The sequence below is a fragment of the Motacilla alba genome, chromosome 2 (genome assembly GCF_015832195.1).
Source record: "Motacilla alba alba isolate MOTALB_02 chromosome 2, Motacilla_alba_V1.0_pri, whole genome shotgun sequence".
NCBI classification, from domain to species: domain Eukaryota; kingdom Metazoa; phylum Chordata; class Aves; order Passeriformes; family Motacillidae; genus Motacilla; species Motacilla alba.
Window position 1 is genome coordinate 81,997,513 of NC_052017.1, and position 25,263 is coordinate 82,022,775.

Here is a 25,263-nt window from a genome sequence, read left to right on the forward strand (position 1 = left end):
GGCAATTCATTTGTGTAAAATAAAAAAAACCTGAAAGTTTACTCCTCTGCTCACAGTGTCATTCTGGGCGGGTTGGGTGGTCATCCTCTGCATCACCAGATTCCTGCTGGGTCTCCCACTGGCTCTGCTACCACAGGTTTTCACATGCTCCCCTTCTGCAGAAAAAAATGCTCTCCCACCTCTTTGCTGAAGGAACTGCTGCTGTAAGACTGGTTTTCATCCCAGGTGGCATGTGGCAATTGATTAACAAAGTTTTTTATTGTTGGAATATTCCCTCTCTATGTAGGTAAAGGAGAATGAAATGTCAGACATACACACTCCACAAGAGAAAATTCAACAGTCATCTGATGATGCATTGGGACCACTACAGTGCTAGATGTGTACTTATAAGGATGTTCTAGAAGCATACTGACATTTTTAGGGCTATGTCATGAAACAGAGCTATTTTCCTATTTATTTTTCTACTATTATTTTTTTCAAAAATATAAGCATCTGCAAACAGACAGACATAAACACTAAAGTGACAAAAAATCACAAAACTTTGCAAAAAGATAAATGTGTGTTACATATTCTTTCCCCACCCCCTCATTTTTTGCATCCATTTTTATTCCAGAAAAGTAGAAACAAGTGCAGAATGTATGCAGTGGAGTAAAGCAGCCTGAAGGCATTTCTATAAACCCATCCCCTTACTGTTCATTGCACTGAGAAGAAAAACAGAAAGATGAGATTCCTCAACGAAAGCAAAACAAGAGGCAGAAACATAATCTCATATTTTCTGAAGAAGCAGGCAAATCTCCTGCCCTATTCACTAGTGCTGGAATTAATCAGCTTCTGAATAATACGTTTGCACTGCTTGGTGAGATGATTCTGAGTTAGAAAGTCCACTCTGCAAGTGGATGAAGGAAAGAAAAGAAGATATGGGGCACGCTATACACCAATTCAAGGCTCTGTTTTGGAAAAATTGGCTCTGCCGTGTGAGGCAACCGGTGAGTGTTTGAAAATAATTAAAAAAGGAATATTTAAATTTTTTTAGTATCTGGAAATATTAGTATTAGTATTTAGCATTGGAAAGAGTGTGTCTATTGATGTTCCCTTTTCACTGCAGATTGTTAAGGACAGGCTGGCTGCAAGTGGTTCTTGTTTTGCATTTTGTCACCTAATTGTTGAAAACACAAGTAGAGAATGTGTTGTTTTAGTTCTAAAATGGCTGAATGGAGCAATGCTCCCCAGTTTGCTAATGAGACAAATGTCATAAAAGTTTTAAAGAGCCACTTCTTATCTTTTCATTAACATTAGATACTAGCAGTGCTGGTTAGCAATGGCAAGGGAGAAAATTAATTTTCTTCATATTACAGGTACTTATAGGTAATGTAAGAAAGCTTGCATGACTGTGATCAAAGTCTAGATACAGGGCATGTGTTGTGTATTAAAAATTGCATAAACTTCCTAATTTCCTTTCTTATCTGCTCTCCAAAGCCTAATTTAACCTTTCAAATTCCAATATTCAAAATAATGTGGCAGCTGCTTCAACAGACGTCAAAATCAAAATGATGAAAATTAGGTATGAGATGTCTTTTACCTTTACTGTGATGGAAAAAATCTTTTAGGATAGAAGAAAGTGAATTTTCTCAAGTCGGAGAACATTTTTTGTGGGAAAAAAAAATCTCACTTCAATTAATAGTTTCACACATATTTCACTTATGATCTATAATGATGTAGGGATTTGCAGTGAAGCATGTTGGCTGCTTTGGATAAGATTATTTCAATAAAATAAGCACACAGTTTTCAGTTTCAGAAATATTTAGCCTCAATAAAATAGTGATTTAGAAAGGAATTTCTTCCCCAAAGTAACGAAAGTGATGTTTTCTAATATAAAATATACTTTTGGGGGAAGGATGCTGTTGGTCATATTCTTCTCCATGCCTGAACAGTTCTTATATTCAATCAGTGTGCATCAAGTGGCTTCTCTGTGTCTCCTGTTTTCATATTTCTCTTCTTGTTCTGTGTGGTGTTCCCTCATATATTTCTGAAAGAAAAAAATCTTAATTCATATAATTTGTAAGTTTGTCTAATTGGTAGATTTCCTGAATAGAGAACTCACTGAGAAGCAGACTTCTCCAAACCAGGAATTACAAGGGTGGTCCAGAGCAAACTTCACTCTGTCTTTTGAGAGGCAGAAACTGCCATGGGGAACTTGCAAAACCTCCTTGTGTGCTATTGTGCAAGCACTGAGCTGGGAAGGTGCTCCATCTGCAGTACAGGAGGAGAAATCCAGGTGGATCATCCAGCTATGCAGAGGTGGTGAGACCCTTGTGAATCTGAAGAGAAAAGCACCTCCTGAAAGATCTGATGTGCTTCAGCTCTGTTCCGTATCATGTAGATCTGTCTGTATAAGACAATTTTCTCCTCATGGCTATTTATCAGCAGTTAGAGCGGAAGAGAAGCGAGGGCTGTTGAACTAGCAAAGTGTCCTGAGTGCCATGTGGCATTAGTCAATATTACACAGTGAAGGGGCTGAGACGGATGTAAGAGTTCTGGAAGGAACAAGTCTTGTGACTGAAATTCAGATTGGCATCAGCAGCTTCTATCAACATGATTCAAAGGCAGGACAGGTTCTTTTCTATGTTTTGACTTGTTGGAGTTTGAAATTGCTGTTGTGCCAAAGACACAGTCTCATTTCTGTTTTCAGAAGGTTTTACTTCAGAACTACAGATTCTAGAAGCTCAGGGCCTACACACTACCAGGCTACTTTAGTTTTCTATTACTGCATTTCTTAACTATCATTTAAATATTGTTTATTGCCATCCAAATTTATAGCTGGGTAAAGGATGAAATGTGATTCCCAAATTCTGATGCCCTTATTTAGAGGATAATTAGAATTAAAATCAGCTGGGTCCTAAATCTCTGTTACCAAAACTCACCATTCCTCCCAGGTGCATCTCCCCAGAGTTTTATGAGCTCTCAGGCTCCAGTTCCCCTTAGTACCTGGGCAAAGCAGCTGTGCAAGGACTGCAATCCTGCAATGTCACAAATACTCTTTCCTTGGACCTTCTGTGGGCACTTTTTCTATTTGAACACAAGTAAGCCTTATACAGCAGCATTACTTTCCCACGATTACAACAAATAACTTACTTGTTAAGATCAGTTTTGCATGCTTAATGCCTGCAGCGTGCTGGTGTTTCATTGCGTCCTCCAACCTGCTGTTTCCTCTGCAGCTGTCTTCTCAGTTCTTATCCCAAATTCCTGTCATCAGGAGCAGCAGTCCCTATCCAAGCAGAACCCTCCTCCCATAGACTATGCCAGAGATAGCAGGGCTGTATTTGACCCTCACTCCTGCTCAGCCTTAGCCCAGGCTCCCAGCAGAGCCTGTTGCCTTGCCAGGGCACTGCCGGCCAGGCCTTTCCTGACAAGGGCCCTGCTGCCCTGGCACCCTCCTGGCTCCCTGCCCTTCAGGAGCAGCTGGCTCGTGCTGTGCCCCGGCTGCCAGCTGGGCTTGCCCTGAGCCCTGAACTGGCACCAGGGAGCCCAGCCTGTGGCTGTCCAGGCCCTTCCCCTATAAACCCCTCTGGAGTTCCAGTCTCCCACCCCTCACCTGAACTTCTTGAGGGACCTTCCCCCAGCCACTGACTGTGGGCTCTTATGGTGGTCATGTGTGCCCCCAGGGACAGCTGGACCCTTTCCAGCCCCTCCTGGGCAGCCAGGTGACATCCTCTCCCAAGTCTCTTCTGCAGTGCCCCTTCCTTCAGCTGCTGCAGCTGTCTCCATTCCCCAGAGAGAGCCCACGGATACTCTGCAGCAATGGCTCTGCTCCACAGCAAGGCCCTCCATCTGACGCCAGACTGGAGGAATGGGGATGAATATGCCAAGGAGGGGAGGATGCTGTCAGACTTCTGGGCCTCTGCTAAGTTTAATGACTCTGAGCAGCCCAAGCCAAAATTGGGCTTCCGTGCCCTCCTGCCTGGGAGAAGTCAGAGTCATACTCCTCCCTGGCTCAGCCCTTGTGCCATTGTTTGGCTTGACCTGCTGTGACATTGACCTAGGATCTGGACTCCTGTATTAAACTGGCTGTAATAGCAGGCCTTGTCCTGCTCCCCTTCTGGGGTCCCTGGGATGCATCCCCTGCCCTGCTGGGTGGCACTGTTAAAACAGATCTCTGCACCCTGGGGAGCACGCTGGCTCTTGGTGATCCCTAAAAGACTGAAAGCACCATCCTCACTTTTATTAGGCTGGCTCCTATACTGTTTTAATTGTGATCGGTTTAGATAAATGGCGATTTCCCTAAATTTCAGGAAACCTTTAGTTCCTTGTCTCACGTCCAGCACAGATGTCCTTCTTAACAGGGAAGACTCTGCTACTGGATTTTGTTCCTATGTTATAGTTCTTAGGCATTTTTCTGACATGCCCAAGTTTACTTCCGTGATGGGATTTGGTATGTGCAATCTGCTCAGAGACAACACACTCAAAATCTGAGTCCCACTGCATTTTGGCTTGTGTGCCATGTTGTTGTGGCCCTGGAAATGGGAACACTGGGATATGAGAAGTGTGGCTGTGGGCAGCCTCAGGCCTGTTAGCTTGGTCTCATTTGGTCTTCCCTCCTGGAGATGGCGAGGGTGGCTTTTGGAAAGCATTTGAGTGCAGGTGACAGAAAGGGCGTAAAGGCAGCAGCCAGGGAATCAGGGAAGGACAAGAAAGTATGCCACCAGGAAGGGCTCAGGGGAGCATGAAGAATTTCATCAAGGTGCAGCATGGTGCTGGCTTCTTAGGAGGCTCAGGTTTGGGAAAGTTGAAGGTCGCTATTATCGCCTTGCCAGTCTTTGTCTTGACCTAAGGAAAGCATCTACAAACAGTATAAACTGAAATGAAAACTACTTTTCTGTTCTGTTCTGAAAGAAGTGCAATTTCACAAAGTTATAAGGATTTAAAATAGAAGTGCCAGTTGTTAGCTTGTTTTAACGGTCTTGTTTTTCCTGAAATAGTTGTAGAGAGGATATCAAATGTTTTTATTTTAAAGTAAAAGACATATGAATTTTGTTCATTTGTTCCCAAACCCTATGTTCTATAGACTGATGTTCTGATTTCCTTTTTCAGGTCCTCTCTCTCACTGAAATACTGTGGCCATGTGTACTTTTCTTGATTCTAGCTGCCATCCGCTTCCAGGAGCCCCCAAAATACAAGGAAAACTGTATGTTTTGTTTCACTTGCGCTCTATTTTGGTTGCCTCTACTTGTAGAAGTATTTAGCAAACACTAAAAACATCCTGGAAGGGGGGAATTAAATGTAGTGGAGTCAATGCAAAGAGTCGTACAGTGGGATTCAGTCTTGTCCAGCTATAGATCTGAGGAAGCTGCATCTATGTGGGAAATAGATGCTAAGTTTAAGATCTGATTTGTAAGACAAGTTTTAAACATCAGCTTTGGAGTAAGGGAGATTACTTGGGTTTTAGTTGTATTTATTTCTTTTTATTGAGTAGTGGAGTTTAGATACCTGCCTCTCAGGTGGATATTTACAATTAGACAAGATGAAATTTACCCCAACCACTTCCTGGGATTGAGAATTAATATTTTGTTAAATTCTTCCATTTCCTTTACCATTTCAAAACTTGTTATGATTCTTCCCTCCACCTTATAAAGCCATTTTTGCTTTTATCTTGTCAAAATATATCTTCATTTAGAAAAGAATTATTTATGATATTATGATCTATTCAGTTTATTATTCTGTTATTCACCAATGCCAGTAAAATGGGGATAAACTGGCTTAAGTTACATTAAAAATCAGTTTGGTAAAACAATTCTAGATCTGTAGAGTGAACTATCTGGAGAGAATCTAGCCTGCACTTTATATATTTACTTTATGGAGAGCTGTGGGTAATTCCAAAAATATGGAAAAGTGTCTTGATTGATGCATGTTCAGACATTGCTGAATACCAATTCCTTCATTTTTTGAAAAATGTGAGAAAAGAGGAAATACCTCTTTGTGCAGAAGTCTATATTCCAATCCAGGTTGCATGATTTTGGGCAGTGGGGCTAGCAATCACATGATACTGCAATAATATTACTACCAGGAAAATCAGCTTTTCAAAGACTGCTCTCAAATGTCACATGTAGCTAGTTGTCACAATCTGACACAGAGGTTACTCATTTTCTGTGATGACTGAGCTTTTCTTAAATGAGACACCTGCCATTGATACAACTTCATTGCTCACAGATGACAAAGAGGCTTTTTAGGACGAGGGAGCACAATGTGATGGTACAGTTTGCAATATTAGTGGTCCTATTTCTGCTGCTGCTTGGTTTCAGGTTACTTAGAAGCTCGTGATTTACCAAGTGGGGGCCTTTATCCTTTCATGCGGACCCTTTTCTGTAACGTTGGTTCAAGATGCAGGAATACCAGTTACACAGTGTGGAGACACAGCCGCTCTAGGTGAGTTTTGTGAGTTTGACAGAGCTGCCACCACCATAGTGCACCTTCTTTTACAGAAAAGGTTCTTACTGCCTTGTAGACAGCAAAAATAGGAGCAATGTTATTCTGTGCTAAAATTTTCCTTCAGTGTTCTTATGATTGCAAAGGATGTAAGGCCTTAGTTATACCTCTTGCTAATTTTTGTTTAAATTTCTTGAGCATTTCATGCTTGTTTTGGATGCTGAACACTCTATGGGGGTGAAATTGTAGAGGTACCTTGTAATATTCTTTCCCTTTCACTGCTACCATGTCAGAGCATAATTTTATCCTTTACTAGAGAGTCTTTCATTATATGTGAGTGAAGCAGAGCACCAAAATTATATGTGGATTTAGACATTGAATAGTTTGGGAGTGTACGTGGTGGGAGAAATGAACCCAGAAAAGCAAAACAAGAATAACTTTCATATAAGACCCACAAAGAGCCAACAAGGAATAGCAGAAGTTCTGTAATTAGAAAGAACTTGGAAAAAGTTACCCATTAGAAGTCCTTGTCACAGGATCCTAAAATGCAGAAAGAAAAAAAGATTGATTTCAATTTGGAATTTTTCTTTAAGAAATGATGTAATTTCATCTACTCCAAAAATGCTTGAGATGCAAAGACACTTATGCAAACTGGCTGAAGGGTAGGGTCACAAACAGCCTTTCAAGATATATAACAATATAGTCAAATTAGGATCAGCTAATCAGAATATATACATTTATATCTGTATTTTTATTCCTAAAAAATTGATAATATCTACCAAAAGATCCTAGAGGGTACGTCAGAGGTGTGTCAGAGCATTAAATATTTGTGGTTTATTATTGTAGAAGTTTATAGGTAGCAATAAATTCAGCATACAGCAAGTTGGAAAGTTTCAGTATCAAAGTAACAGGCCATAATACTCATCATTGATCTAGATGGTCTGCTTCAATTATTTGTACATTAGAGAACTGTTGATTGAACGTAAGACTATACAAAATAAAACTTGTTTATGGGTAAACACGTTCTACATAAAGTAGAATTTGTCACTAGAATTGACATCTTAACAATTTAAGCCACTATTAAAGATACATTATTACACAATATATTTACAGACAAAAATACCCCTATTAAAATTCTTCTCTGCTTCCTCCTCCTCCCACTAATACAGTTAAAATTGTTACATGACCACTGTGTTTCCAGTACTTTCTCTAGGTTTATGCTCACTTTTCTACTGCACTCTGGATCATGTAAACAGCAGCAGATGGATGAAGATGGGGTTGTTATGGCAAGTCATGATATACAGTAGTTTATCTGAAGGAATGTGGTGTTGGTGGCTTCTTTTTTCACTTGAGGGTGCACTTGAGGGCACACTTTGCTAGTGTGCTTTTATACTTTGCTTGTTTCCATTGGCCTACATCTCTGGGATACATTCAAATTTATGTGGTACCCCTGAATGTATATGGTATCTTTTACATATGTTAGCTACCTGCTAATTTTTTTTGATACTTAGAAATTGGCTTTGTCCAGCTACAGTTCTGAATTTCAACTAAACACTGGTGACTTGTTTGTAGCTCTCAGTGCCAGCCTGTGCCCCACCTCTTATCAACCCAGATACTCCAGTATTATACTTCAGTATCATTCTTCTCTGTCCCCACCTCTCAAGGTCTCACCTATTATATTGAGCCTGTGTTCTTCTGAACTACCTTGTTAGCCATAAATATCTCATTTTGCATTGAATGGTCACTTGCTACTTCTATCTGTATAAAACTATGATGGTGTTATGCAATCACAAGTAAAAATACAGCAAATTGCCAGAATTGTCTGGCCAGAAAAATTAGAGAAAAAGGTAAAGCAAACCCAAGTCAAAATGAAAACAAGTTCAGGCAAACCAAAGGTGGCAAGCCCCTGTGCTGTGGTCTTTCAAACTCGGTACAAAGCCTGTATCTTCTTACTTGCAGTATAAATTCTATATTACTGGGTTAAATAGTTGTCCTAACTCTAGCCTTTTAAAAAAATTGTTCCCTAAAATATAGCTTTTATTTACATCACTAGTTCAGATGCCATCTAGACGTGTTAAATCTCTAGAAACTATGAACTATATTGACTGCTCTGCATGATTATTTACACTGTTTTGACTGAACTGCCCAAATTATGTTCCAGCTCAATAGAAAATCAGGAAAGAATTTCCTGGAGGCAGTCTTAGACCTACTTAAGAATCAGGGAAATTATTCACTGTCTTTCAATTATTCAACTGAAAAATAAAATGCATGCATGTATCCATATTTATACACTCAATAGACTGCACTGAGTAGCATATAGCCTAGGTAAGTAAAAAGGCTAAAAAGGTAGGATGAAGTTCATTTTGAGGTCAGCCTGTTCCACCAGGTCCATCAGTATAAATTAAATCAACCTCAGGGCTGCTCTGACTTATGCTGGCTGCCAACAGCCTTTAGGAATATAGACTGTCAGTTTGATCAGTCAAACATAACTGAATCCAGTCCCTGTTGACTGGAGAGATGGGATGTCATAGGAACAGTAATACCAATTATCTTCCCTTCAAGGATTTATATCAAACCATGAATCTGATAAAGGAACATTTTTAATGTCAATAATATTGTGTTTATTAAGAACAAGTCAGAGACTGCACAGTTTGCATGGATGCTTGACCATTTTTTTTTCACATTAAACACTTGACCATTTTTTTTTTCACATTAAACACACATTGTAACACTCTGGTGCTATCACTTTGAAATCTAGTAGTTGTCTTTGGGAGGAAGTAGTTCTATGACTACTGTTGGAACCTCCATGGAATCCATAAACCACAAGTAGCTATTTGTCAGTGAGCAGCCCCCCATCATGAGGGGGGCTGAGCCTAGAGTGAAGTTATTCTGGCACAGGCCATGCGGCCACAGATGTGTCCCTGTCCCTTCAGGCAACAGCCTGTGATATGGTGAGAAGATGAGCCAGGTGAAGCCTACAACCACATTAACTTTGATTTGCAGCAAGGTCTGCCACCTCCTCTGATGCTTTGGAAAGCATCCAGTTGCAAGAGCTCTGTGACTTTGCTCCTTGCTGCTCTTTTCAGCCACTGCAAAAGCTGCTGGCTGGCAGCAGCTGATATGATTCCCTAGCCTGATACACCCACTGGTATCTCAGAGCAGATGAACAAGGAAGTATTCAGGAGCTCCCATGGCAAAGGACATTTTTCCCTGCTTTTTCCAGAATGTTCCACTCCCCACCTCATCTTAGTGGAGCACAGCATGAAACTGAGAGCATGAAAATAAGATAAAAACCCCACAGCCCAGGGGTCCTGTGGCCTTACACCCACACATTCCATGAATGTGCATGGAAACATCATGACTTCCCAGTACGCTGGATTCCCTGGCAAATCTTGCAGAACATGGTGGGATTTGCCCTTGCAGTCTAGACTCTTAGATCTATGTTAGATTCTCAAACACCTAAAAAAAAATTAAGCCATTCTCAGACTTAGAACCACAAATATCATTAAAGCAAGACTCCAAATGGTTATTTCTAAGCACATTCATTTATTTCTCTTTATTTAGCTACTAGTGGTAGCAGCCTGAGCAGCCTCACCAGTAGATGTGGTAGAAGCCGGGTCTGTCTCTGCGCTCCTGCTGGATGTGCCACTCATACCCACGTGGTAGCTCTGTCTCCTTTTGCATCTGACTGGGCTCCTGGGCTTCCTGCCTTGTTGGGGCTGCCTCTGGAGCCTGTAACACACCCTTGTGTCCACCTGCAGGCTGGGGTCCTGGGGGACAGTGTCTCATTGGTGAGGGCATGGACTATTCCAGGGTTGCCCCAGCTCCTTATCTTGGCCCCCTCCTGGAGCAGCTCTGCTCATGCCAGCCCCTTTCTTTGTACTGTTCTAAACCTTTTGCTTTATAAATAGCTGGCCTAGGTTCTCCAGTGGAGGAGCATCAGAAGAGCTCCCGTACAACACCAGGTGTGGAGGAATAAAATTAAGGAAGGTCTAAGCATCAGCAAAAGTCTTTGTGTAAGAATTGCTTAAAGGGTCAGATTTTTCTTTGACATATATCTTCAAATGAGAAATAGTTCTTCAAGATAGTATTGCAGAAAGTTGCTGGAGCCATAAGCTAACTCTGTGGTTTGGGCCAACTTTTGTAGTTGCAGGCTGTGTAACTGAGAAACAGAAGCTGTTTTTGTGACCTTGCTTATAGATTGCCAGAGCTGGGGAGAAAAGGAAATGTAAACATGGGTTTTCCTAATTTTAGAGCAAATTAGGAAGAATATATTTTTTAGTTTGTTATATATTTTTGTCCATTCCAGTTTAGGAAGGTTATAATTGTATCAACGTGGAAGGCAAAGATCTTCCTGTGAGAGACACACAGTATGTTTTTGTCCAGTGTGTGTATTGGCATTGATGTCTCCAGGCTTGTAACCCTGATATAGTGCAGAATGGAAGCCAGCTGGGGCTTTGCAATTTTAGAGAGAAATTATTAATGTGGTGACATGGGTGAGGTTGAGAAGAGTTTGCTGAGATGCTTATGAAAGTCACGAGTCTAAAAGGCATTTCACATCTTAGCTGAGTTCTCAGATGAACTCTGAAGTGTTCTTACTGTTATCCTGAGTAACTGAGTAAATTGGACAGAATTAATGTTTCTGAGTCATGGCTTTAGAAAATGACAATTGCTTTTACATGCTCAAAGAGATGCAATCTTTTTGCTCTTTTGTATTTTGTCACAATCAAAGCTTGTACCAATGTATGTCTTCAGTCTAATTTCTGTTCTCATGAACTTTGTGGAAATGTACAGTTGAGGGAAGAGCTACCATGAACAATAATGAAATTTTATATATACATTCCCCAACCTTTTCTTCTAACACCCCAGTTCTAATTATGTATGTCCTCTCCTACAAATTACTGCTTCCTCCTTTTGTCCTTTTTATTATCCCTTGTTTCCCCTCTTTTCTGTTCCTAGCAACTGCTGCTAGGAATTTCCTTGGAACGGCTGCTGGACTTCCTTTACACATTCACACACAAATGAGTTAGTGCCGCCTTCTGCTCCAGAAAGCACGCTTTGAAGGCTCTTTGGGAGAGTAGCAGCACAACAATTAAGTGTTGTACTTTTATTGGCACACTCACTGAAAATTGTTTGCTTTGACTGTCTCTGTAGCTGGTTTTAAAGTGTAGTCTTATCTTTCTGCAAGATGCTGACATCTTCCTGCAATTTTGTGTAACGTGTGCTGAATTAAGAGATCAATAGTAACTTGTAGCACTCTTATTAGGAGATAAATGTAGTCCTGTATTGCCATGCTATGTAAAATCCTTTAATCTTAGAGCAGATATTCAGCAAGTAAGACCTCTGTAATAATTTAATGTGTTTCATAAAACTGAGCCTGATAACCAATGTCATGCCTGTTGCCATCTCCCCTTCAAAAAGAGGCTGTGCTCAGATTCAAGAATAACGAGAGGCAGGTCTGCGGCAATGATGGCAAAAGAGGGTCACAAATGGCAGCTAGCTGACATGGCAGCTGACCTGGAAATCCCCACAAAGCTATTAGCTCACATAGCTCACAGCCAGCGTGTCCAAACAGCTGCTCTTGGACTGCTGAGAGGCTTTTGCTTAGGAAAGTGGCATTTCTATGGGTCTTTCATGTGCTTGAGAAGGCACATCTGCCTTCTCTTCTGTAATAGCTGGGCCTTATGCCTTGGATTTGCTCCTCTTGCCATGCCCTAAATATCTATATCCCCCCAGAGTTTCTCAGCTCCCTCTCTACTTTCACCATCAACATGATTTCCCTGAACTTTGCCCTGTAGTTCTTCAGAGCCACCATGATCCAAGTGCTGTCTGCTGGTTTCTTTATCATTTCTAGTCTGTATCTTCCCAGTCTCCTTCCCCTGGCCCCATGTGCTCTGTGGGACCTCACAGGAGAGTAGCTTGTATCCCTAGTCTTCCAGCCTGGGAACAGTGGAAGGACAGCCCAGCTAAGCATGCTGTCCTTTCAGCCTGGGTTATCTAATGTGCTTCTGCTGTGCATCAAACAAGTGGCTAAAGCGTATAAAATTAGATGCCAAGAGGATGCTTTTATGTTGTTTCCCTGCTGTTTATCAACTCAAGCTTTGCAGATCCAAGGTGCGGCAGAGTTGGTGACGGAGATAGAGTGGAAAGAATTACTGATTCCTTCTGTCACTGCTATCTGTGCCCCCTGCTGCTGGCAGGGAGGCCAGGCAACCCCAGCAGCCCCTGGAGACAGGATTGAGTCCTGCTGTGTGCCCCTATGTGATTAAGGCTTTTTTCCCAGTGCATTGTTGTTTGCAATGTTTCTAAAACCAGGAGGTTTGTAGATGGGGATGCAAAGCTCGGGTCTAGTTTGGAGGGCAAACAATGTGGGTTGAAATACTGCACTCCTCTGAACACTTTTTATTTTAAGTGACCTTCTTAGGAGAGTTTAGTTTTCAATTTCACGTTCAGCAACTGTTGGGAAAAAAACCCAAAAAAATCCAACACCACCACTCTTTTGAAACCCCACAGAAAACCCAAAGACAACCAAAACCTGTGAAAAATCCCATGGAAACTGAGCTAGAGTTTCGGTTTGTTTTAATGTTCTGACTATGGCTGCTGTTATTCTGGTCAAGTGCTGGCTTCTTGTTCATGCTCAAAAAGCAGAGTGCTAGGAAGATTTCAGTTTGTAGGTAGTGTTTCAGTTCTTTGCCAAACATGAAGATTCTCAGCTGTCTGAAATTTTTGGCTCTGTGAGTTTCAGTAATACTGGAATTTATGAGGTAGTTTTCGAAGGCAGTAGCAGAAGTGCGACTTCTAGTCACCCTAAAAGCCACCATCTGAACAACAGAAAGCTGCTTTTTAAAACTCCATTTAAAAGGGAAAAATGTGTTGAGGAATTGCCTTTAGCCCACTGAAGTTTGAGGATGGTGAAAGAGTTTTCCAAAACCCTGTTGTCAGTTGGCCAAATTGGGATCAAAATAAGCTGTACTGAAAGAATTAATATTTTGATTGTTTTAAGATGAAATTTTCTTTGTTTCCCTTAATCTGAAGTTGCAAACAGCTCTCTGAATGCCTGAACAAACAAGGGTCAGGAGGGAAAGAAATATAAGAAAATGAGAAAGTGGTGACTGATAGCTTTCTTTGGTTTGTGAATTGATCTCATTAGGCTTTTCTTTCAATAAGTAAAAATTGTGCTGGAAACAAGTATTGGCATATAAGCTCGATGGGAAAGGAATGTAACTCTTTACTATATTTTTGTAAATGGAACAGGACAAGTGGCAATGGGCAGAACTGATACACACAATGTTGCACCTGAATATGAGGAAGAACTTCTTTACTGTGCAGGGGACTGAGCACTGGAACAGGGTGCCCAGAGAAGCTGTGGAATCTGCCTCACTGGAGATATTCAAGAACCATCTGGACACAATCAATCCTGTGCCATGTGCTCTAGGATGGTCCTGCCTGAGCAGGGAGGTTGGACCGGATGACCACTGTGGTCCCTTCCACCTTCCACCATTCTTTGATTCTGTGACAATCAAAAAATTATTGTGTTTTTAATGCAAAATAGCAAAGTTTTTTGCTAGACAGGTTGTAGCTCTTAAGATAATTTGAATCTGCTATTAGATAAAACAAAATGCAACTGCCTAGTAACATGCTAAATATAATTATTCCCTTGCTTATGGTGTTTTAGGAGGGCCTAAGTAATTTTGTCCTGTAAAGAGGCATTTAAATGACTCTGACTCTTGGTTTCACTTAGAAGTATTGATAGAAAATTGTGCTGTTGAGTAGTCACCGGATAGCAATGTGATAGAGATAACATTTACCAGTGGTATGTCTGCCAGCTAAAATAAGGAAAAAGTAGTAAGAATAAAATACTCTTTTTATCCATTGCTGCGTGTATTTCAAAAAACAAACTGTTATCTTAGATGCAATAGGAAAGCTTGAACTTTCTCATCAAAGACCTGCCACCAGGACACACGATAATCTAGGGGAGAAAAGTTGAGTGTGTTCAGAAATATTAAAGACTTTTTGGATGTGTCTGTTCTTGGCTGCTGCCAGAATTGACATAGGTGACCTCAGCAATTTTTCATTGCCCACTTTCCCGAGGTTTTGAGACCAATGCTGCAACTTGCATGTTAATGAATTGAACTAAATAGAAATTATATAAATACATAATTGTTAAAAAAATCAGAATACTGCTGTGAGTATATAAACATTTTTCAGCTATTTGATTTCAGTTTGTTACCTCACTAGTCCCTCTTTTTTCTGTCAAAAAATAGTGCAAGCCCCCAAAGTGGTCCAGAGAGAGCCACTGGACCTGATCTAGACTTCATGGAAGAGATAGAAGAACTTGCAAAGGAATTTATTGATACTACAGAGAAAGCCATGGCCTTAGAAAAGCTATGGGAAGAAAACTCAAGGCTCTCAGGTAAGCTGTGATTTTTCTAAAATTTAAATTCTTTGCCTATTAGTTAGTGGTAGCCATCAAAAAAAAAAAAAAAAGAATAGTTTGATCTTAAAAATAAAACTAGGCAACTAAAATTTTAGCTGCTCTAAAAAAAGCCACTTTTATGATTACCAGCACTGTAGCCATCAAAATTATCAGAGAAAAAAATTAGCTTTCTATAACTGTGCCCTTGTATACTTGAGCGTTATGAAAACACTGAAAGCTTAAAAGATAAGGATTATAGTCAGAGTACAAGGTTACTTGTTCTAACATGCATTGAAAAGCTGTTTATGAGGATTTAGCTCTCCCTGCCTGTATTCTTCTGTTGTACTAAAGAGTATAGGAATGGAAAACAACAGTATCTCACACCTGGTGACTTTAGGTGACCTTCAGTCTTGGGCAGAAAGAGTGAGACTGGAAATAGCAGGGTCTGAGTCTCCTGTTCCATTTCCACCCACATTGCACAGCCTTGTTGCTCTTCCAGGGGGCATTGAAGACCTCCCACTACCCTGTGTCTCTGGCTGAGTTTTCAAGCAGACAGATTTAGGTGAAATCACAGTTTGCATGCCTGGCTGTCTGGTAGCTGGGACATTCATGTAGTGTTGGCATGATGGCTTTGCCTCACTAAAAAATTGAACAGTAAGCAATGTCTTTTAAATTGTTTTTGTGATTACAGTAAAAGTATTGGGAAGCACAGAAAATCAAATGGACCACTATCTTTGGGATATTAGTTGCTTCATGTGCCTTTACTTTTCTAGAAACATCCTTTGTGCACTGCTTGCTTTTGCTTATAATATAGATCCTTCTAAAGCTAATACTGTTTCTCTTTAAAGGAAAATATTTAATTTTACAGGGCTCCATAACATCACCACTTTTCTTACTGTAAGTATTTTTTACAGTCTATTTCTAGATTACAGTCCTGGGATTTGAGGATCTTTATTATAATGGTTAGAAATTTGTATCCTGTCAAGTTTAAGTAGACTATCTTAAAAGAAAAAAAAAAGTGTTTGAAAGAAAAAAATTATGTCTTGTAAATTTGATAGATGTTCAGTGGTTTCTAGATTACTTGTTTAGCCAGTCTATGTTGTTAGTAGCCAAAATCCACTACTATTTGAAGTATGTTTGTTTATTAGGAGCAATTTAAAAGTGCATCTATCAGATGTATATTTTTCCATATTTGATTGATTGTTACTGGTACTTTATGAAACTTGATTTCCAGTTTATAACTTGAAATTAGATGGCAATTTTTAATTGCTCATAAGTTCTCATTGATTGAAAGGAGCCATATCAGTAGGAAATTTCATTTCTGGAATGGAGTACAGAATAGAAAGGATGTATTTCTCAACATTAATGAAATATTAAGTTGACACCAGATGTTCATTATTAGAAACAGAGCTTGTATACACAAGCTTCTTTTTGTATAAGGCGTGCTCATGTCACCATTATGCAAAAAAAAAAAGCCCTAGTGAGACATTAATTTAGAGTAGCAAAGACTATATAATAAAAAAAAAAATGTGATAAAAGCCTGTTTTGCATAGGCATTATATTGTATAGTCCTATGAAAGAAGTTGTTTTATCCCAGGCAGTTCACCTTTAAAGAGCCATTTTTATAAGTTGTTATTTGAGACCCCCACAAGCCCTGCAAAGAGCAGTGAGGCAAGGATGGCAAGGGCTGAGCAGTCCCCTGATCTTTATATCTTAGACTTAGAAATTCATTGCAGGGCTTGAGAACTCAAAGATAATCCTTCCCTTGGTTACACTTCTGAGCAGAAAGAGATGCCTTAGCTTTACTTCCAGCTCCATTTTTCCATGGGAGCAGAGAGACATATCAAAAACAAAGCTTCCATGAGTTCAAAATAGAACCAAAATAATGTGGTATATTGCCAAACCTAGAGGTATGTATCTACTTCAGAAAAAAATTCTGAATGCTTCAAAATTCAAGAGGGTCAAGGAAATAACAAGCACCTGATTTTTTTTCTTTCTACTTTTTCTTCTGTTATTGGAAGTGTTGCATGTAATTTTTATTTTTTCCACCTAAAGATGGATTTGAATGAAGCAGAGAAAATTATTTCTAGAGCAGAAAGCCTGTACAAGCAACCATATTTCTGGAACCTTCTGCATTCACTCCCTCATCTTGAACTGAACAGCTTTTATACAGAAGATGAGTTAGTTACCATAACACAGTTTCTAAAAGTTATTCAAAAGTAAGTACTTTCACAGTCTTGAAAGTGCTCTGTTTAAAATTTTATCTACAATTCCTGTTCTTCTCACTGTCTACGTAATAAAATAAGCATCCTTTATGGTGTAAAGAGGCTAAAATTTTCTTCTCTTTACCAGATTTTGCTTTTATAAAACTGTGTTAGGAATTTTCACCCGCACTGATTCCTTTATAGCTGTGTTTTGCATCTCTGCCAAACTCAACAGAGATGCCCTAGGAGTCTTTGATAAGCAGCTTCATGTAAGCAATGCCTGAAATTAGCCCATCACCTAATATGACTTTGAACCTTGTAATGTGCTTTGGGGGTCTTTGAGAGACAGAATATATGTAAGAAAATAATAATTTTGATCCTAATCAGATCTGAATGTGTGTATGTATGTAGCACTTAGTCAGTATCAGGAAAATTATTCAATTTTGTTTCTTAAGCCTCTTGCTTACAAAATAGCTTTAGGTTGCTTTTCATTGCAAGAAATGGAACAGTAAGAAAAACACCCCAGAGACTGTGTTCTGAATCAGGTAAAGGACAGCTGGATTCTGAGGAAGACATAGAATTAAAGCATAGACCAAGACATGTGTCAGGAATTTTCAGTAAAATAAGGTAATTTTTAGGTGTAAGTCAGATATGTATTTGCTAGGGTAGGCCGTTTGTTGTAGTGGGTTGATAGGCAATTGCTGCTGTAGTCAAATCACATAGTCATAAAGCAAGAGAAGCCCTTTGAACCTGGGTGCCTGTGCTAGACTGGCCATGTACCTCACCAGCCTTAGGCCGTGGGGAAGCAGGGGCTCAAAGATCAAGAATGAGAAATGAGTGTTCTGTTCTGCCATCCTTTATCATCCCACTGTCTTTCCTTTTTTTTTAATTAAAAAACCCCCAAAACAAAGAAAAACAACAAAAATAGCTCTCCACCCAGATAAGAAGAATACGATGACATAACTTTTTTTCAAACTGGAAAATAAGTTTCTTTTACAATATATGGATTGTACCTATGTTGGTGCTGGATTTTAAAAATTTATTTATTTTCCCTTATGCCTAAGTAGCTTGTAACCTTATTCCAGCTTATTCTCTGAGCTATTAACATGCAAAGCTACATGGGAGTCTCAGATGTTTACATATGGGTTTTGGTGTTTTCATTTGCTTGAGGGTTTTTTAAGATTTCTGTGTCCTTCAGTGACCAAATTTACCCTTATTAATGCAATTTGGAAAGCAAACCACAAAACTCAGTGCTTGTTTCTTGACTAGTTTCATATTACTATACTACATTCTAGTGGTCCTTTCTAAGGCAGCATCAGCCAGTAGAAAGGTTCTGAATTTACATTTCCCACTTCCAGGTCTGTGCCATGTTTTGCTGTGTCCCTCAGAGGTACTTAACAGAACTTTTCACATCTATATGACCGGCTTTGGGTTTTTGTGATAGGGGTGGTTTCTTTTTTGTTTGTTTGTTTGTTTGTTTGTTTGTTTGTTTCCTTCTTTTCATGAATGTTGGAAACTGATGATCCACTCAGGAAAACTGGATTCTTATTTGAATAATAAGAAAGGATTACTTGGTAGGAAATAACTGGTAAATTTGACACAAATGTAAAGTTATATTAACAGAGAAATTTTTTTCACAGCTAATGTAACAGAGACTTGTTAGAAATTCAATAGATATATTTTCATCAATGCATTGTGCAATGCACTTGGTTTAACCTCTTGTGAGAATAGGTATTATGTTACTTTAAATTTTTCTTTCCTGCAGATTGATGGGAAGTAAAATGTAAATATTCAGTGTTGATCCTGCCTTCTTGTGGAGATAACAGAGAATGTTTGTGATAGTTTTTCCCTTATTTTATTTTTTTAAGAGGACATTGGTCCTCTCAGGACACATTTCCTTAATGGAAATTGACTGATACTTTAACTGTTTAACTGTAAAATCTCAATTTGTGTTTTGTTCAGTTAAACTCTAATTTCATAAAAATCATCTTTTCAACAGTAAAAGAAGTGTTTTATTATTCAGTTGCTTGAAGGTTGTCTCTTTCCAGCAAGTCCTTTAGGTTTTTGGGTGTATAGAGAGCTTGAGTTTTTGTTTTATTTTCCACTTTCAGTACCTTAGCATCACTGAAGGATTTAGCTATGATGCCACTGGGCCAAAGTTTCTATGAAGTGGTGAAAATGGCACTGAATTTGACTGCTGCATCAGTACAGGATACGAGCTTAGAAGGTAAGAAATTTACTTCAGATTTTCTTTGAACTGCCTAATAAGAATGCTGGAAATAAATGATAGTGACTGTTGGACCTTCTGCTGAGTTCCTGATGTGCAGGGACTATATTGCTGTAGTGCTAACCTACTTCTTTACTGATCTGCTTTTTAAATACTGGTACTGATTACTAAATTTTATCACCAATACTGAGTACTAAATTTTATCAGACTCTGGCAACTATTCGATAAAAAAGTATCAGATAAGCTGGTCTAAAACATAGTGTTTAGAATGGTCATGGTTTAGCAATGAATTTTGGAGAGAGACTAAATCAATGCAAGGGACAGTTTCTTCCATTTGATAGAAGGAGAGCAATTTTTTTGGACGTGCATTTTAAGCATTATGACTGGTTTAAGCTTCATTCTTCTGTTCTCATAAATTCTGCTGTCAGCTGAAGGGTTACATTTCTCCATCTGCTGCTGCACCATGGAATATGAGTTCAACTGGAGAAAGTAGGCTGGCCCCAGGAAAACAAGAAAAGGTCAGGAGCAAGTTTCATGGGCAAACTGAAGCACACAATGTATAGGTGCAGCTGTCTGCTTGGTGCGGAAGTCAGGCTAAGAGTAATATGCAGTCTAAATCCCACTTCACCTGCAAAAGTGAAGGCTGATGTGAGACGAAGGTGATGTGCTGGAGCCCTTGTGCAGAGGATGAACTTGATTTCTCTGGAACTTCTGTTATTCTTCCATTGCTCTCAGTGATTCACATCCAGTCCATACACACACCTTTGCATGCCTCTGTGCAGTTCAGAATGGCACCCTACTGAGTTTGCTGGCAATTGCTATGCAAAGGCATCCCACCATCATCATATCAACTGCCGAGATGCCATCACATTAACTGACTTTACCACTTGTGCAATCATGGGTTTTATCCTAGGTAAATTTGTGTTTGGGTGCACACATCCTGTTGTCCCCAAAAAAGCTGGGAATATGGTACTTGGATCTCAACAAGTGAGAACCACCAAGAAACAGCATGTATAAAAAGAATTAATGACATAAACATAAAAGATTACATTACATAAAAGATTTTCTTTCTTTCAGGTTTTCAATGTAATCTTTCTTTCGGGGATGTTTTATGGGATCCTCTTGCTGTGAAAGCAGAACTTGAATCCAGGTTTGGTTTTGATGGCCCTCATGTTGAGAAGCTGCTAAGTTATACAGCACAATTAACAGAGGTAAATAAGTTGAAAATTTTAGTGTCTAGCTCTTTAATATTTTTTTTATTTGTACCCTGAATGTATTTTCCTGTGTTACAGAAGCTTAGTTTTGTGAAGCAGCTATAAGGTTGTTAAACATCCTGGCTTCATTCCCATCAAATAAATGTCTAGCTTTAGCTGAAATCTCTGCACATGAAGATACTGATAGGTCTAGTTGTTTACACATGTTAATGAATGCTTCTCTGAAGTCACAACTGTGTATGGCAGAGTCCTGTGTTTATTATCCAATCCTGTAGAGAATTCTGAGGATTGCTCCACTAAGCTTTTAAACCAAATCCTTCATTTGAGTCTGTCAGGATTAGCTTGTCTGGCAGCACTTTTCATCTCATTTGCTGGACAAAGAATGCCTGTCTCTTCTGTGTGTAAATTGAGGGAAACCAAGAGTCCTTTCTTCTCAGTTGTGCAGTCTTGATATGAATGTACTAGACTGAGTTGCTTAATCAAATATCCTAGTGATGCATCACATCTAGAAGAAAATCTCTTTCTTCAGATAGGGCATTCTAACCTATCCTCTAGACCAAAGTTGTCTGTTGTGGTGGTCTGGTTTGACTGCAGAAAACTGGAAACAACATTTGAATTTGTGCTTAGGTCCACCGTTTCTTTAATAGAACATGTTGGTATTTATGGGAAATCTGTTTGTTCTTGGTAGAGCAGTACAGTTTAGAGTTATACTCCCGAAGAGCTCATTGTAAAAATAGCTCATTGAAACAAATGGATAAATTATTAAAAAACCCCTTGACTTTTGAATGGCCTTTTAATGAAATATCAGTGATGGCCTGTTTGATCAGATGAACTGCATACAACTGGAGCTTGGTAGCTGTGGTTGACTGTGAAATCCCAGACTACTCCCTTGGTAACTATTTAAACTAATATCTCAATATTTTGTACTTGTGTTAGAACATTGAAGGCATTCAAAAACTATGAAAGCAAATATGCAAGCCTGGATAATATTTGCTTGGAGCACTTCAATTTTGTACATAGTGCCCCATTTTGTTTGGTGTCAAAACACCTGCAAAACTTTTTATGAATTCTCTGGTCAAAGTTGAAAGGAGCAAGGATGTAGCATCTCAGAAAGGCAATACCAGAATTAAAATGTGTGGCATTATTTTTGTAAGCTTTAATAATTATAGGCTTGGGAATATTTAATTATTCATCAAATTTATTGGCTTGGGAATATTAAATCATTCATCACAGAATTTAAAAATTAGTCTACTACTAGGAAAAAATTTTGTTCTCTTGGCCACTCTCTTGAAACCCACCAACCTCAATTTAAAACTAGTCTGCTGCATGTAATCACTGGTTGAGATGCATCATTACACTAAGTGCTTTTTATATCAGTAACCTTTATACTTGTGAACTTGTTTCAATATAGTTCTTCTACTGTAGGGGTACTACAGTAGCCCTATCATAGTCAAGTTAGTTCAGCACCAGCCTGCAAATTACTGTAGAAGTAGCAACACAAGTGTAGCTACAAGGGGAAAATTCCTTGCCTATACAAATCTCATCATTCTGCCTGCTGTATGAACACCTTAATGGGGCCACTGGTATTTTATATAGCAGCCTGCATGTGGAGTACTTTGAAGTATGTGCCCAGGAATGTGAGTCTGGGTTAAATGGGCTTTGTTCTTGCTGAAGAGGCTATGTGTTATTCTTATATTCACTAGATGAGTAAGTTGATAGGAGAGCTAACACTCAGCAATGCTCTTGAAATACTCATCAATTCCTTGTGTCGTTGCCAGATTCCCACAGGAGAGACACTGGAGCAGTTTGTGTGCTCTGCTCTGGCTGTTGTCCCAGAAGATGAAGCATACAAGGAGAATAATGAAAAGGGCTGTAATTCTGCACAGCATGAGGTCAAATTGTATCTTGTTCATGCTGTCAGCAAGTTCAAACTCTATGCACAGGTAACTTTATTAAGTTGATAGCTTGAATTCCTAGTTTTTTGCATGTAGCTTTTCAGCAGTAACTCAGTTAAAAGATCTAAGTTATTTATAAAATTGTTTTAATGAACTTTCTTGCTAATAAAAGGAAATAATCCTTATAAAGAATCATTACAGTGGAAGTATAATCTATCATATGTCCATTTAATCAGATTTTCTCATTAATGGAGATTCAGATTTGAAATGTAATAGGGAACGTCATGAAATATACTGCAATGCAGAGACCTGTCAGAGGATATTGTTTACTGTTCCACCTGAGACTGAATGTTGAACAAAACTGAAAATTGACTAGACACCTACACTGATATATAATTAATTTATTTATTTTCCCTCCTCACTGTCTCTGGCAATGGTGGCTGAAGCAAGATAAAAGTAAACCTCCAGTAGAGCATCTTAAAATTCTGATTTGGCAGAATAGCTTGCCATGCATTCTCTGTAATGACATATGTGTAGTTTCATGGGCAAAAGAATGAAATATTCAGATGTTTCCTAAGAAAAACACCTACCTACCTTAACACTGGCTTGTTTTTATACTTAAGCATCGTATTTTTCTCCATTAAAAAAAGAAGACTCATGTATCAAGCTGCTCTGGAGATGTTTGTGATATTATGTAAAGAAAACATGTAGAGCTTCCTGTGTATTTCCTCAAAAATATAATCTTGGAGGTTTCCCTGCTGTATGATGAAGTATGAAGTAGGAGGTAATAATTCAATGTGACTGCCAAAACTAATGCACTAATTTCCATGTAGGAAGATCCAGTAATAATTTCAGTCATGATTTTAAAACTCTTTGCATGGGTTGACATTCTTATTATGGGAACCAGAAATACTGTAAGCTGCTGGCCACTGTGAATTATCTTGGTGAACAGAATATCTCAGAGTAAATCAGCTATATTCACTTGACATTTAAAAGAAAGATAATGGTGAAGGAAAGGAGAGCACTCAGTAGTTTTGGCATGACCTTTTTATTCTTATTTCTGGGCTACACATTGGGAGCATGCAGGCTTCTTCATCATCTCTGCATTATGGGACTCCAAAAATGTTAAGGCAGCTATCTTCCATCAAATTGGCAGAGTAGGCAGAAGTCTGGTGAAAGAAGCCTGAGTAATCACCTGTGGAGGTCAGCTTTTGGTTGATTTCAGCCTCAGTCCATCTTTTTTCCATTCTTGGGACTTTAGGCAAGGTCAGCACCACAGAGGATGTCAGTTGTTTGTGTGCTGTACCCATTACATTGCCAACTTGCATGTCAGTCAAAACTGTATTGAAGAGCAACCTTTGTCACATCAGTCATTTCAGAGTCTAGACAGGTTGTAAGGGAGAAATTTTGGTATAATTGTTTGTGTGGCTTTTTTTAAGACATGCAAATTCTGTGTACTGCCTAAGTAAGAAAGCTTTGATTAATGAGATGTTCTGTTTTGTATTCAATCCACTAGGTACTTGAGCAATGGCTCGACAGCAGCAGTCTCTCTCAGAATTTCCTTTTGGAACTTAGAAGAATCATGGCTGATTTAATGTCTCAATTTATAGATGACAGGGAAGACAGGAAACTTTTTTCAGAGATAAATACCATGATCCAGCAATGGAATAAGAAATCAGATGCCTATTTTTCAGAAGGATATGTTTCATCTCATTGGTAAGTTATACTTATCTTTATGAAACTTTTCATATAAAATTAGATCAACCTGAATATTAATTTTGCTTTGTATTTAATTGATTTCTGCTTTTGTCTGTTTTGTGATTTTTTTTTTATTCTGTAGTTCAAAATCCTGTGTACAGTCAAATAATTGTGCTGATGCTAACATATTCTGGAAAAGAAATTAAGCTGGTGCTTCAGAATATAGCTTCCTACAGGTTTAGCAGAGGACATGACTACTATATGATCAGGACTCACAGGAATCTGCAGCTGAATTTGTTATCTTGTTCTGCAAACAAAGTTGAATTCCCACAAGCACTTGGTGTGACTCAGTAATACTTCTCATGTATAGTAAGTCCAGGGCATGTGAAATATTTAGAATTTTAATTGTAGAGATCAGCTCAGTTTTGCAGGAGATCTTGTAACAGATGCCTTCAACAGCTACAGCCTATGGAAAACAGAATTTTAAATACATAGAATTAGTTGTACATATGTAATTTGCAATCTCATCCAGGGCACACTGAGTCTGTGATTTCTTTCGATGTTTTTGAGCTTTCCTTACAGTTTCAAGTTCTCTGTTTGGTTCATGACTTAATGCAAATGTAAACACTTTATGTGAAGATTTGGCTGTAAACCCTGTACTTATTTAGAATGATATTTTTTTGTCAAGCTGTTTAAGTATTCCTGATCTGGAAGGTTCTACAGAGAAGTTAAGCTGTACATAAAGGGAGTTAATGTTTGTCAGAGTTGGCAGAGGCTCAAGAAAGGTCCACGGCAGAGCACAATAATTGATACTTCTCTCTTTATAACGGCACACTAGATGACTTTTGTCGCTTCTGGGAGTTATAATATTGGCCTCAGTTTCTTGTTGCTTGTAATTACTTGTTCATATCAAGCACTATAACTGGAGGAGATATGATTATGTTATACAAGTCAACAGCTGAGAATACATTTGAAAGAAACAATCCATTATCAACTAGTAAGAAAGAGATTGCAGTCAAATTGTTTAAAAATTTAGTAGGGTGTTTTGAAATTTGGTTCTAATTTATAAAAGGAAACTGCTGTGCTGCTGCAGTTGTAAACAACAACAAAGTATTTTTTTAGCAGTTTTTTCCTTTTGTTTGCAGCCCACAATATTTTTTGTTCTCTACTTCGGTTTGCAGTCTGGAGA

General features: G+C 38.9%; 1 protein-coding gene across 4 annotated transcripts in view; it reads left to right on the forward strand.

Annotated features, from left to right (window-relative positions):
• Positions 1–714: 714 nt before the first annotated feature.
• The window catches only part of ABCA13 (ATP binding cassette subfamily A member 13), a 170,598-nt gene continuing 146,049 nt past the window's right edge, over positions 715–25,263 (forward strand). The window contains exons 1-10 of one of the 4 annotated variants that reach the window (XM_038128757.1): positions 715–986; positions 5,089–5,182; positions 6,297–6,420; positions 14,685–14,833; positions 15,705–15,733; positions 16,892–17,055; positions 19,152–19,267; positions 20,345–20,478; positions 22,260–22,424; positions 23,893–24,092. In XM_038128757.1, coding sequence (XP_037984685.1) covers positions 897–986; positions 5,089–5,182; positions 6,297–6,420; positions 14,685–14,833; positions 15,705–15,733; positions 16,892–17,055; positions 19,152–19,267; positions 20,345–20,478; positions 22,260–22,424; positions 23,893–24,092 — 1,265 coding nt within the window. In that variant the 5' untranslated portion in view covers positions 715–896. Of the gene's footprint in view, positions 987–5,088; positions 5,183–6,296; positions 6,421–14,684; positions 14,834–15,684; positions 15,734–16,891; positions 17,056–19,151; positions 19,268–20,344; positions 20,479–22,259; positions 22,425–23,892; positions 24,093–25,263 lie in introns of those variants that run through there. The other 3 variants (XM_038128758.1, XM_038128761.1, XM_038128760.1) reach the window with 3 other exon arrangements.